Raw genomic sequence first — 14,215 nt, forward strand, 5'->3', positions numbered from 1 at the left:
TGTTGATGGTAAGGAAGAACCTTATGAGATGGTAGCTTGACCCAAAAGCACGTTGCACATATTTTTCTTTTTTAAAGTAATAGGCTTTCACTTGTCTATAGGCCTTAGGTGAAAGTTCAGTGAATGACAAATGAATGTGAAGAGACTGAACCAGCAAGGAAAGGAAGATCTTTGGGAGAAGGGAGGCAATGGGACCATTGGTATAAATAGAAGTTATATGGGAAAAGACCCAATGTTTTTAGAAAGAAGAGTGAAGAGAAGGCTGGATGAAGCTACAATGTGATATAGTCACTGTGCACATGCAGCTGGTGGTTCTTTTCTGTGGTAACAGTCATGTCTGTCCCCATCCTTTGTCCTCTATCTTTGCCCTACTTTGGATCTTTATCTCTAATCTAGGCTGTTTTTATAAACACATAGTGATGTTCCTATTGTCATTCCTCATCTCTGATATCTGCCTATCCCAACACTTTCAGAGCCGTTTTCTTAAAACTCAGCAATCTTTAGTGTTCCATATTACTAGAGGATAAAACCCTAACTCCTTACTTAGGGTGGCACCCAAATTCCCCCCGCCTGCCTTTCTCAGCTGTTCTTTACCTCTCCTTCCTGCACGGGTCACACACTTGTGCCAGTCTGCAAACCTTCTGCAACTTCAAATCCCTTCCTGTCCTTTCAGCCCTAACCTTTGCTCATCCTAGCTCTTCACCCTGCACATCTTTTCAGAACTTGGCATAAATTCCCCTTCTTTGGAAGAAATTGTGTTTGAATCTCTCTCTTTAAGAATGTATTGCTTCTTTTTCTGAATGTTTGTTCTAATTTCATAGTACTTATATTTTAATTTGGCACTGATTTTAATCAGCCTTACGTTAAATAACTTTTTTTTTGTCTTTTTTCCTGTGTTTGTCTCCCTTCGCCCAAGAATGAGTCTTAAAGGCAACATTTTGGTGCTTCACTCAGCGTCTAGCATTGGGTGTTGCAGATAGTAAATGCTGATTGAGTGAAAAAAAATGTAGGTAACTGAGAATTAGGATTTCTACACGGAAAGGAAGAATATTTCCAAAGTGAGATTCACAAAAAGCTATATTAGTTGGAAAATCACTCATAGTCAGCTATGAACAAATGTCGAGCTACTTTAATCTCCTTTTTTTTTTTAAATTTTTCCTAATGTGAAGAACCTGCATGGTGTTCTCACATGCATTTTAGCTATTTGATTTAGACATTATTAAGGCAGATGGTTATTTTGATGTCAAAACTGAAGTGTAGTACTTTGTAACCTTACTGGTTCCCAATCTATTGAATTGGCCAAAATGTAATTTTGTGTGGTTTTATTCTCATTTCAGACTATTTTAGCGAAGATGGATGTATGGTTATCTTTGTCATTTGTTTAGCATCTTAGTATATGAAAGGATAGTGAGTTTAATCCAGCAGGAGAATTCTTGCTATAATTACTGTCTTAAGGACCCATAAGATTAAATAAATACAGCTCTTTTGGTGATTCGTTTTCCATTTTTTAAACTTACTTGACAGTTTCTATTAATTATGTAGATTCATGTTTATTATGTAGTATTAATTTAGAAAAATGAAACACACATTTCTAGAAAGGAAGAATGAAAATTTTGTCCACAATTAGTTGAAATTACCAATATCAATTGTGAGTTTTTAAAAACAATTTTTATAAAACGTTTATTTTGAGATAATTATATTTTTTTTTAACAAATGCATTTGAATATACAGAGAGATGCTGCATACCCTTAACTCAGCTTCTCCCATTGGTAATATCTTACAAAACTATAATACCTTATCACAATCAGGATATCAACACGGGTACAATTCACCCATCTTACTCAGCATTGTGGTTTAATGTAGTGTTTGTTTCCAGTGTGAATACTTAACTAGTAAATGTACTAAACACAGTCCAAATTATTTTTGTGTATACTGATGCAGTAAATACTTAATGTTCTATTGAACTGATTTATTTTTACCCTTTCAGATTTAAACCGTTGACATGTAGTATATACATAAATTATTTGAGACATTATTATAAAGTACAAAATAGTTCTGATTCATTAGCCTGACTTATTGAAAGACACTCATTGATGAAATGCAATAACTAAATGTTTATTATTGTTCCTTGAAATGAACATTGTATATGCAGAAAGAAATTAAGGATTAAAGACTATCAGTGTAGTTTGAGGGGAAAAAAGTTGTAGGAGAGGAGGGATTTTTGTGTTTGTATGTTGTACTTGTATTCTGTACTTGGACAGCAGCCTGTTTATAAAAATCAGTTTATCTGTTTGGTCACCAGGTGCCAAGATTTAGTATAGGCCTTTTGGTTTTGATGTGTATTGGATAAAAAATGAGCTTTTTCTGGAAAGAAAAGTCTCTCACAGGAGTTTCTTCACTTTCAACCATTTACTCCCCTTACTTTTACACAAATTAAATGGAGGTGATATTATTTACTTAAAAGCCTGATGATTAAAAAACTGATTTTCCCAAAATTATATCCCAGTAAAATTTATTTTTTCCCCTAAATTGAGTGTAGATAAGGTTTGTTTTCTGCTTTGTTTTGGGCATTAAGCTTTTTCCATGTTATTATGTTACCTTCATGGTTTTAATGGTGCATAATATTCTACTGAGTATTCTATTGAGCTAATGAGCTTTTATTTACTTGGTCATTTTCCTCTTTTTAAACGTTTCAATACAGTCTTTTAGCTTTAACTTTCAGCTTACCAGTTTGAGTACTGGACTTACAGGAAATTCACAATTATCTAAAATAGTACAGAACTAAAAACTGTGACTATTTATAGCAAGACAGCTGGTTAACATTTATCACACTGCATACTTATTAGTCAAATCAGGAAATGGCTGTCCATGATACTTTGATGATCTGAGTTATAATCTCCTGGGCTAAGATCAGATGTTACTGCTTTTAAAAAGCCCTAACTGTAATTACAACAGATGGTCAGGTTGAGAACTACTACATTCAAGTTAAGATTTGACTTCATGGATTCCTTGAACTGATAAATTATAAATCTTTGAGTAATGACCTTCTTCATCCCCCTCCCCGGCCTTCGCAATCACCTAACCTCACCACTAAGATAAGCTCATGTGTATTCTCTAGGGCTTTCTTTGCATATCTATACACCACCATACAGCAGCAACAATTTTTAAACACCATCATAGTCACCAAATTTATATTTCTAAACATTAAAAGGTAAGTTTGTAGAATAACTTCCTGATTTAAATTTAAATTTGTAGTAACTAAAATTCAAAACAAAATGGAAAGGAAAAAATAAAACGTTCCATTGGTATTGAAGTACTACCTTCCATTTCTCTACTTAGTAGTTTATAATGAATTGTACAGTGTAATATTACCTTCTGACTTTTTCTTATGAAGTGATATTCATGTTTTATTTATTGTATACTGAGTAATTATTTGAACATTTATTTTTAAATATATTTTAAAAGTGGGTACTTACCAATAGGCTCATTCCTTCTAACAAAAGTAATTTTTTTTTTCAGCAAGATCAGCATTTGACACAGCTGCACGTTGTAAGTATTTCATCTCAATATTTTATATATGATTTATTCTGCCTTAGGCACATGCGAGCTTACATTCAAAGTGTCAGTATTTCAGTGTGAGCAAAAACTGATTGAGAAATTGCTTTTTAAAGTTATAAGTATGCTATTTGATTGGACAGCACAAATATTTTTGGTAGTTATTCATGATGGATAGTTTGTGTTTTTTTAGCTCCAGTATTATAAGTACAGAAATCAGTGTGAGGAGTAAGAGCAGAATTTTAGAGCAATACTATACATGGGCAGGTAGTCAGTGGAACATTAGGCTTTTTTTTTAATGATCCTGGAGGTGACGATTTTTTGTGCATGTAGGGACTAGAAGCGCAAAGTAACGTTCAGAACCTCCCACATCCTGAAATTTAAAAATAAACTCATAGTTAGATAAAATACATTTACCCTAATGAAGATCTTATTTCTTGATCCATTTACGTCCATTATTAGTTTATTTCCTAGGAATTTCTGGTGTCTGTTGTGAATTTTTTTGTTGCTGGTTTTTTTTTAAATTTTTTTGGAGGTTCTTTGAAACCCTCTGGGGGAAAAAATTGCGTGTATTTTAAGATATGTGTATTTTGATGCTTTACATAATGCCCTTTGTGGTTTGAGATTTAAAACAAAGTGAGGTAGTCTATTAACTTGTTTTCTAAAAAAAAAAAAAAAAAAAAATCGTGTTTTCTCCCCTGAAGCTACAAAGCCTCCCAGATACAAGTGTGGGATCTCAAAAGCTTGCCCTGAGAAACATTTTGCTTTTAAAATGGCAAGTGGAGCAGCTAATGTGGTGGGACCCAAAATCTGCCTGGAAGATAATGTGTAAGTATTTGTTGACTTGAGATTTTAAGGTGTGCTATTATAGTCAGTTGAACTTGAGTTTAATGGATATTTTGAAAATGTATTAGGCATACTTTATTAATGGAAAGTGATTTCAATTTTTATTATATAGTTTTTTTTTTCATGAATTCAAGGGGCCTTAAATAAAGTTCTTAAATTTTCTATTAGAGAATGACTAAGAATATAACACTTATGTAGCTTTAGAGAGATAAGAGATTTTCTCTGAGTGAATTCTCTAGATCTGTACTGTCCCATTACTAGCAACAAAACACATTGGCTATTTAATTTTGATTCTTAAATATTAGGAAGAAAGTGAATTCACTTAAATTAAAATGAAAAGTTCAATTCCTTGGTATTCGTCACCACATTTCAGGTGTTCAGTGGCCCCATGTGGCTGATGGTCACCAAATGGAACAGCAGAGAGGGCATTTTCATCATGGTAAAAATTCTGTTTGTAACATTGCCCTGGACAATGAATGTGTTCTCTTATAAACCATCGTCTTTCATTTAAAATATTTGAGTGTTGTTTGTTGAAGTATGACGTGATCCAGTGATAACCTCAGGTCCATCACAGCACAGCCTGGTTGCCACTAAGCTGAATGATTTCCTAGGTTGAGATACTCTCTAAAGGATGGTTTTTAGGATTTTTAATATCCTACCTCAGTGTCAACTGTTGTTTGCAAGTTCCTGCCACTTAAATTGCAAACCCTACCTTTAATTGGTGGCTTTTAATATGCTGTTGCCTAGAAAACTAGACATGTGAGCTTATTTAAACCTCATATAAAATAATACATTTGTCACTAATTATATAGAACAAAGAGATAGTTTTATAGCAGAGAGAAAACCTAGACAGCTTTTCTTAGCTGTTTGTGTGCCTCTTCTTTTTAATATAAAAGCTCTTAAATTTTTATCCTAGCCACTTTTCACGTAGTTAGCTGTAAGAAGTTTATTGAGCTTCTTGGGACAACACTTTTCTTTTTTTCTTTTTCTTTTTTTTTTTTTTTTTTTGAGACGGAGTTTCACTCTTGTTACCCAGGCTGGAGTGCAATGGCGCGATCTCGGCTCACCGCAACCTCCGCCTTCTGGGTTCAGGCAATTCTCCTGCCTCAGCCTCCTGAATAGCTGGGATTACAGGCACGTGCCACCATGCCCAGCTAATTTTTTGTATTTTTAGTAAAGACAGGGTTTCACCATGTTGACCAGGATGGTCTCAATCTCTTGACCTCGTGATCCACCCGCCTCGGCCTCCCAAAGTGCTGGAATTACAGGCTTGAGCCACCGCACCCGGCCAGGACAACACTTTTCTTGTAAAAATAAGGGGCTGAGCTAGATGATCTTTAGGGTCTGTACTCAATGTCTTTATTTTCCTTTATTATAATGATGATCTATTGTTAATCCATTTGTCTTCTGATTTCTCATTAGAATAATCCTGTTTTACTGACATGTAATAAGCCATTTGCATTTAGAAGTTTGTATGTTTTTGAAAACATTTTCATTTTCTCTTTTTACCTTGTTTGGTTAAATAGACCCCAAATTTGATTCTAAATAACAGGAACAAATTTCTTTTAGAATACCTAGCCCACAGATTATCTTGGATATCTATTCTGTACTTTTGATGCATGTAAATTTTAGTTCAGAGAAGACGAGATCAGGCTGTTTTTACTAGCAGGTTTTTTATTCACAGATTAAAACCGTAGACAACAAAACACACTCAGAAAAAAAGTTCCACTGTTACCCACATGGCCTACAAGTTCTGTCCTGACCCTTATTCACTTCTCTCCAGACCTTCCTGATCCTGTAGGCTTGGAGCATGCTCTTCTGTCTAGGATGGTCTTTTCTCACTCTTCACCTGGCTGTCTTCCTTCTTGTCCTTCAGTTCTCAGAGTACATGTCACTGTCTTAGAAATTGTTCTCTATCCCTCAACCTAAGTTGGCCAGCTAAAGATCTAATGTCAAAAAGAGAACAGTGCATACAGTGGAGCTTGATAAAATACATACTGGGCTTAGAGCCAGACAGTTTGCCTCTAGCATGGTGGACATGTCATGTAGCATTTGTGTTTGAGTTTTTTTTAACTTTAAATGGAGGCAGGCCACCTATCCATCCTTATTTCAGGAACCATTCTGCCATTACCATGAGAGATTAAATACTTAGCGGGATTTTATATCCAAGCCTCAGCTTATAAAACTAATTGCTACAAAAGGGCTGAATAATTGGCCAGGGATCCCCAGTGTAGACGCTGCGGGGACCAGTGCATAATCCAAGGCATTTTCCAGTGTAGTCTGTTGTTATGTTGAAAGCTTATGAAAAGGTGTTTTTTGTTTGTTTGTTTTAAAGTCCAAAGAAAGAGTCTTGAGTTTTCTGAGAATCATTTATTCACCTGTTCAGTAAGTATGTTTTGAGCATAGTCCCTCTTGTCCCAGAACTTACAGTCTAGTAGGGGTGAAAGGTGTTTAAAAAGTAAACGCAAATATGTACTTATAAATTGTGACACCAGCCCTGCAGGGCAGCAGTGTGTAATGAGTACTGGTGGAAGTGGATAAGAGGAGGTGTCCAACTTTAGATCGAGGATAATGGAACAGTCTCTAAGACTGTGTATTCTGAGAAATGAAGGATGGAAGGAAAGGACATCCTAGACAGAAGGAAAGAGCCTGCTCACAGGCCTAAGATTGGGCAGCTCTAGATAGACGTGAATTAGGGCTAGGCTGTATAGGAACTTGTAGGCCATGCAGGTAAAGGGTTGAGACTTTTTTTTCTGAGTATATTGAGAGCTTGTGGAAGGATTTCAGATTCTGGCATGTCATGATTTTATTTATATTGAAAAAAGTTATCTGGCTTTTGTAAAAAGCCGTAAAATAAGAAAGAAGATAGAAAGGACAATTGAAGCCCATTGCCAGTTACTGCCACAGCTCTTTGATACTGCCTTCCTATTGGTAACAGACTTTATTGCTTGTACATTCACTAAAATTTTATAAGTAGATAGTAACAGTACATAAGCAGAGAATTTGATATTTTCAGAACACCTGCTCTGAGTACATGTAACTCGTTTTTGAAACTACTATTCTTGGATCAGTGTGTCTCAATGGGGGCAGTTTTGCTCTCCAGGGGACAGTGTAATTTTGGGTTGTCATACCTGTGGAGGTATTACTTGTAGAGGCCAGAGACACTGTTAAACATCTTTCAGTGCATAGGTCAGCCCGTCCACAAGAATTATCAGGTCCTTAAAATGAGAGGCTGGGTTTGAGAAACTCTGATACAGACAGATGATAACTACTACAATTAGGATGGTGGTCATAAGTAGATCAAGTCAAAATCTATTACGGAGATATATTAGGTGCCACGATGGCTCACATAAACATCTTTCAGTGCATAGGTCAGCCCGTCCGCAAGAATTACCAGGCCCTTAAAATGAGAGGCTGGGTTTGAGAAACTGATAATTACGATTAGGATGGTGGTCAAAAGTAGATCAAGTCAAAATCTATTATGGAGATATATTAGGCGCCACAGTGGCTCACACCTGTAATCCTAGCACTTTGGGAGGCAGAGGCCTCAGGTGTCAGGAGAAGCAGGAATTGCAGCTTTTTTCTCTCTCTTTCCCCTTCCCATTCCCCTTTCCCTTCTCTTCCCTTTCCCTTCCCTTTCTCCTCCCTTCCCCTTTCCCTTTCATTCCCCTTTCCCTTTCCTTCCCCTTCCCCTTCCCCTTCCTCTTCCTCTTTGTTTTTTGTTTTGTTTTGTTTTGTTTCACCTAGAGACAGGGTCTCACCAGGCTGGAGTACAGTGATGCAATCATAGATTACTGCAACTTTGAAGCAGTCTCCCCACCTCCACATCCCAAGTAGCTGGGACTACCACCACACCAGCTAATTTTTCTATTTTTGCAGAAGTGGGGTCTCACTGTGTTGCCCAGGCTGGTTGAACTCTAGGGTTCAAGGTGAACCCTGCCATCTCAACCTCCCAAAGTGCTGGGATTACAGATTTTTTTCTTTCTTATTAGAGCACTCATAGAACTAACTTATGTTCCAATTATAATTTTCATCTGAGGCATATATTCATTTGATTTCAATTTGTATGAATTTGATACTAGGAATAGTTCTTTACGTTTGATTATAATGGTGATGTTTGCTGCAAGAATATATAAGATGGTTTTGAGGTTTTTTTTTTTTTTTAACAAGGGATCAGATAATTTTTTTGGCTATGAGAGCAAAGAGGTAAAATCAAAGTTATTATGTAGGTACATAATCATTTCAAATGTAACCATTTTAAAATGTAAAAACTATTCTAAGCTCATGAGTAGTAAAACAAATTAAAAATACCAGTTGGTGGGATTTGGCTCAGGAGCTATAGTTTGCCAAGCCCTGCTTTAAGCTAACCGTCTTAAAAGGTGGTAGCTAACATAGAGTAGCTATTCAAAACAAAACTATATTTGAAGATACAGAATTTATCTACAGATGATGTAATCATTTCCTTTAGAATTTTGCCTAGAGGTGTGGGGAGGGGGACCTTCATATTCATGAAGGATAAAAGAAAAGATTTCAGCTTGTGTTAGTAAGGTGACTAACCTTTATACGTTTTAAACCTCAGTGGGTCTTGTATGTTAGATTTTGTTTGAATTTCACTTTTTAAAAAATTGATAAACTGCTGCCCTCTTGTGGGAAGCCTATGTCATTGTGCTTCTTCGTTGCTTTTATTTCTTTGCTTTATGATAGATTTCAGTCTGTAAAATGCAACGTCATACTCCTAGATGATCTTTACTTGGAAAAGTCACTGTGGCACTTAACCTGTTAATCAACAGCAGTTGCTTCTTAATGTTGGAGTTTACTTATCGAATATATTTCTAAAAGAAACAGAACAAAGGCATTCTGAAACTTCCTTCTTCTTTGGTGCAGCTGAGCCAATAGTTCAAGTAATAAAGCATAGAACTTTTTAAATGTATGTGCCCCAGACTAGTACTTTTAGACAGCTTTGAGATAAAATTCACATGCCATCCACTTCTCTCATTTATATTATATTGTCAGTGGTTTAGTGTATTCACTGATATATGCAGTCTCTGCCACAGTCAATTTTAGAACATTTTTATACCCCAAAAAGAAACTCTGTACCCTTCAGGTAATACCCTTCTGTGCCTTTCTTATCCTGCCCTACTTCCCCTTCCCCAAACCCTAAGTGACCATTAGTTTACTTTCTTTTTTTATAGATTTGCCAATTTTGGACAATTCATATAAATGGTATATAATATTTGGTCTCTTGTGATTGGCGTCTTACCATAGTGTTTTCAGGCTTCCTTCGTGTTATATCATGTATCAGAACTTTATTCCTTTTATGTCTTAACAGTATTCCATTGTATGGATATACCACATTTTCTTTACCCATTCATCAGTTGGTAGATATTTGAGTTGTTTCCACTTTTTAACTATAATGAATAACACTTACAGAAACATTTATGTACACATTTTATGTGGACGTATGTTTTTATTTTTTATATACTCCCAGGGAGTGGATTTTGTTTCAGATGTTAACTCTGTATAATTATTTGAGGAGCTGCCAGATTGTTTTCCAAAGTGGCTGCATCTGTTTGCATTTCCACCAGCAGTGCATGAGGGTTCCAATTTCTCCACATCCTTGCCAATACTTATTATTATCTGACTTACTGATTATAACCAGCCTAGTAGGTGTGAAGTGAAATCTCATTTACATTTCTCTGATAAATAGTGATCTTTTTGTGTGCTTATTGGCCATTTGTGTATCTTGGAGAAATGTCTATTCAGACTCTTTGCCCATTGATAAATTGGGTTGTTTCTTTATTATTGAGTTGTAATTTCCCTTTTGATTAATGTTTGCGTGGTATGTATCTACCCTTTCACTTTCTACTATTTATATCATTATGTTTAAAGTGAGTTTCTTGTAGACAATGTGTTGTTAGTTCCTGTTTTAATTCACTGTGCCAATTTCTGTCTTTATTTGATATGTTTAAACTATTTTCATTTATTATAATTATTGATATATGAGGGCTTAAGTCTGCTCTTTTATTATCAGTTTTTTTTTCCTGCCTTCCTATGAGTTACATGAACATTTAAAAAATTGTTTCTATTGATTTATTTATAGTGTTTTGAGTGTATCTTGCTATGGCTTCTTTAGTGCTTTCTCTCTTTACAGAAAAAGTTTGCAGACTCAAGTTCTAGACATCAAGTGAGGGAGAAAATATTATATAGTTTAAATTGAAAAATATGTCATATCTATATCTGTTATATGGTGGATAGCACCAAAAATGTAACAAGTAGTCTTCCAGTATTTGAAAACTCATTATCTGATTCAGTTATCATTGACAGGCAAGTGGAATTCCAACATGAATCTTCATTATTTGTTTATCTTACTTATTAACATACATTAAAGTATCATCCAACATTTGTTAGAACTGAGCTCATTCATCACTTGCAACCATAGTTTAGCTGCAGATATGAGTTGTCTGAAAAATCAACTAAAACATTCTATGAGAATCAATTATGGGATTTATAATAAATTATAGATTTTTATGAAATTATGTGCTACACATCCTTTATATTAGTTTATAATAAATTATTTGCCTATATGTATATATGTCTATCAATATATGGATATATGTGTTCATGTGTAGTCATGTGTATGCATACTGCCTCTCTCTCCTAAACACAGACCAGTTGTTATATTTAACAGCACACCATTGGGAGTATTACTTATACCTTGAAGTTTTGAGTTAAAAGAATTGACAATTTTGGTTTAATAATTCTAATTTGAACATTTGAACAGCCTGAACTGATAACCAACAAATGTGTCACTGGTTCTTTCCATTATACAGTGTCATTGTCTTTATATTGTGGTCACTGAGCTGCCTGTGGAAGTCAGTTACCTCAGGTAGTCACCATGTAAGTGACTCATTCAATGCAGTAATTTCATGAGTACAATATTCCCTCTTAGTATAGAGGAACTTTACAGTGCTAATCTCTAGGAGAATGTTCACAGTTAGGTAAAACATTCATGAAAGAGTGCTCCTCAACTCTGTTTTTAAATTTTAAAAGATGGGGATAGTATCTCATGTCCATTTCATGTCACACTGATATTGCAGAAAGCAGTAAAGAGGTTATGTGTTGTTTGGTATGTTAAGAATGGTGCAAAGCATGTGCTCAATGTCCATGGTCTAAGAATAATCCGAAGCAGAACAGTACAAAAATGGTCTATTATTTCAGCTCTAATATTTTAAAATATATATTTCTGTTTGTGAATTATTATTTAAGGATGTTGCTTTAAAATTATTCAGTATTAGACTGTCTTCTCTGACTTAGACATGTTTTTAGTTTCCTCTGCAGTGCTGAACAATTGCAAATATGTATAATGTTTCTCTAACCTTTTTTTTTGACATGACTTTATTTTTCTGATATGTTATTGTACAATATTTAATTCTAAATTTATTTCAATTTCTCTCCCTTCAGTTTAATGAGTGGTGTTAAGAATAACGTTGGAAGAGGGATCAATGTTGCCTTGGCAAATGGTAAGAGCAATTATTTTAGCTTATGGATGTAATCTGGGTATTTTTGTGTTTCAAAGTAAAATGTACTATCAAGGGGTCAGGTTCGAAAGTGCTGCTCTTGATGATAAAGCCCTCTCTCCCATCCTTGCCCTGCAAAAAATCTATAGGTAGAGACTTGGTATCTAAGAATTCGTAGCATGTTTCTTGAAAGTATCCTAACTTGCTGTGCAAGAGCTTCCCACAAGATTGTCAGAAAGCAAGCAATCTGACATCACATTGATAAAATCTTGCTTCAGATTTTGGAATCCTAAAAAGAAGATAGGTTGACAGGATTAAAGGGGTGTAAAATGACAAAGGATGGTGGACGATTAAATAGTGTAGGGGGAGGAACAAAGAATAAATTTATTGTAATTTTTCATTATTGGCCACATTCTGGTAGGTTAATTAGTATGAGTAAGTTCATTGAATCCTGAACATCTCAAGTTTCCCTTCAAAATCAAAGCCAAAACCCTGAAACCATAAAGTGAGGCCTAACTGCATATTGATCCTCTGTTCTGGTGCAATAAGTATTCCTTAAAGCTGTGTAGAATGCTTGTGGAATATATAGAAACCACTCTAGTTTCGTAGTGTAAACTATGTTTTACTACTTTCACAGCAAGAAGTAAATTTTTATGTTTCTGCTTGCTTCATTTCCTTAGGTAAACATTTTGGTATCTATTTGTCTATTTCATTAATAGTAGAAAATTTTATACGGCAATTTAATGTAAATTTTATTTTAAAAATGGATTTAATATAGAACATGGCATGTGATTCAAGGAGATACTTTTTTTGTAAAAAGTTTATTTTTGAGTAATTTAAGAGAATATGGTAACAAATAAGAATGAAATATATCTAACTGAATTGGAATGGTCTACAGTCAGTAATGAACTTCTGTTTATCATCCTTTGGCTTAAAAGATTAATGAGAAAGTTCTATTAAAAAATTACCTTTTAAAAATATATTCGGATTTTACATTATTCTTAAAATAATTTTTTCTCTCCTAATGAATTCACATCAATCATTGGATAAGATCATTGGTCTTCCACAGTGTATGATATATTTCAGTTGCATAATTTGATATGAATTTAATCTCTTTTAGGAAAAACAGGAGAAGTATTAGACACTAAATATTTTGACATGTGGGGAGGAGGTAAGTGTAAATAGCATATGACTTTGTGTTCTTTTGCTGGGACTGACTTAATCACCTCAGTACAATGCAGCCCATTAATGAGAGAATGATGATGCTATTTGTGTTAGTTCTTTTGTTTCCCTCACTTTCCATTCACTAACTGTTCAGTTGTATTTAAGTTATCATTCATGTTATATATACTTTGTTCTTAGAAAAAATTTTTGTGGTGTGTAATTGAAGACAGTAATATCAAAATTGAGATTTTTAAAAAAATGTTTTCTACAGGATAATCAACTCAAAAGCTTTGGGCTCCTTTAGGTTTCTGTCTAAAATTTTTTTAAAAAAGGTAATTTGAAGACCAGAATAACCAATGTAAGCATTCATAACTGATGGGAATTGATTTTTTTTCAATATGTGATTTTTCAGTGTCAAAAATAAATCATAATTAAGAGCATTAGAAAGACAAGATAAACTATCAGTTTTAGAAAAGCAGTCCTGTTATTCATCCTGGTTTTACCCTTTGACTTGTGGCTAACTTTTTAGCTAGATGAATATTTGAAGGAAGAAATAGAATTTTCTTTCTTGTTCATTGGACGTAAATCAATCCACAGATATTTTCCCCTTCCATGTTTGAAAGTCTCACAGGGAGTAGGAAGAAGTCACCAGCACGCAGAGGCAAGGGACTGGCACCCCAAAGAAGAACGCTGCCCAGAGGAATGGGTTTTTTTTCCTCAAGTTTGAAGGAAGGCCACACAATCTTTTGATTCTTTAAGTTAATTTGAGAGATTTATCAATATGAGGATCTCCCCTGCACCTCCCCATTCCATTTATATATTCCCTAGAAGCCAACAGCGATTAGGCTTCCTGAAATTCACATGAAGAGTTCTCAGATAATTTAGCTTTTCTAACATATCTTCAGCTTGTAAGAAGATGCCATGTACTATTTTGTTCTTAAATGAGATAAGGACAAAATTCCATAGCCGTCAAAGCTGTGTAAACTTAAAATGTGACCATCCATTTTATATTCTAAAGGCATAAATTGGTCTTGCCAAAATTTATTAATAGAAACAGTCTTACAGAACTGTTACTGAAATAAGTCATGTGACCAGAAGCTCTGACATTCCCTACTCCTCTTGTCACAGGTGGA

At 34.7% G+C, this 14,215-nt stretch overlaps 1 protein-coding gene across 5 annotated transcripts in view; it reads left to right on the top strand.

Annotated features, from left to right (window-relative positions):
* The window catches only part of FAM3C (FAM3 metabolism regulating signaling molecule C), a 53,722-nt gene that overhangs the window by 20,809 nt on the left and 18,698 nt on the right, over positions 1-14,215 (top strand). For all 5 annotated transcript variants that reach the window (XM_039472849.2, XM_039472851.2, XM_074379148.1 and 2 more), the window contains 4 exons: positions 3,520-3,549; positions 4,260-4,383; positions 11,863-11,921; positions 13,039-13,089. In XM_039472849.2, coding sequence (XP_039328783.1) covers positions 3,520-3,549; positions 4,260-4,383; positions 11,863-11,921; positions 13,039-13,089 — 264 coding nt within the window. The remainder of the gene's footprint in view (positions 1-3,519; positions 3,550-4,259; positions 4,384-11,862; positions 11,922-13,038; positions 13,090-14,215) is intronic.

Source organism: Saimiri boliviensis, chromosome 10, assembly GCF_048565385.1.
Source record: "Saimiri boliviensis isolate mSaiBol1 chromosome 10, mSaiBol1.pri, whole genome shotgun sequence".
Lineage (NCBI taxonomy): Eukaryota > Metazoa > Chordata > Mammalia > Primates > Cebidae > Saimiri > Saimiri boliviensis.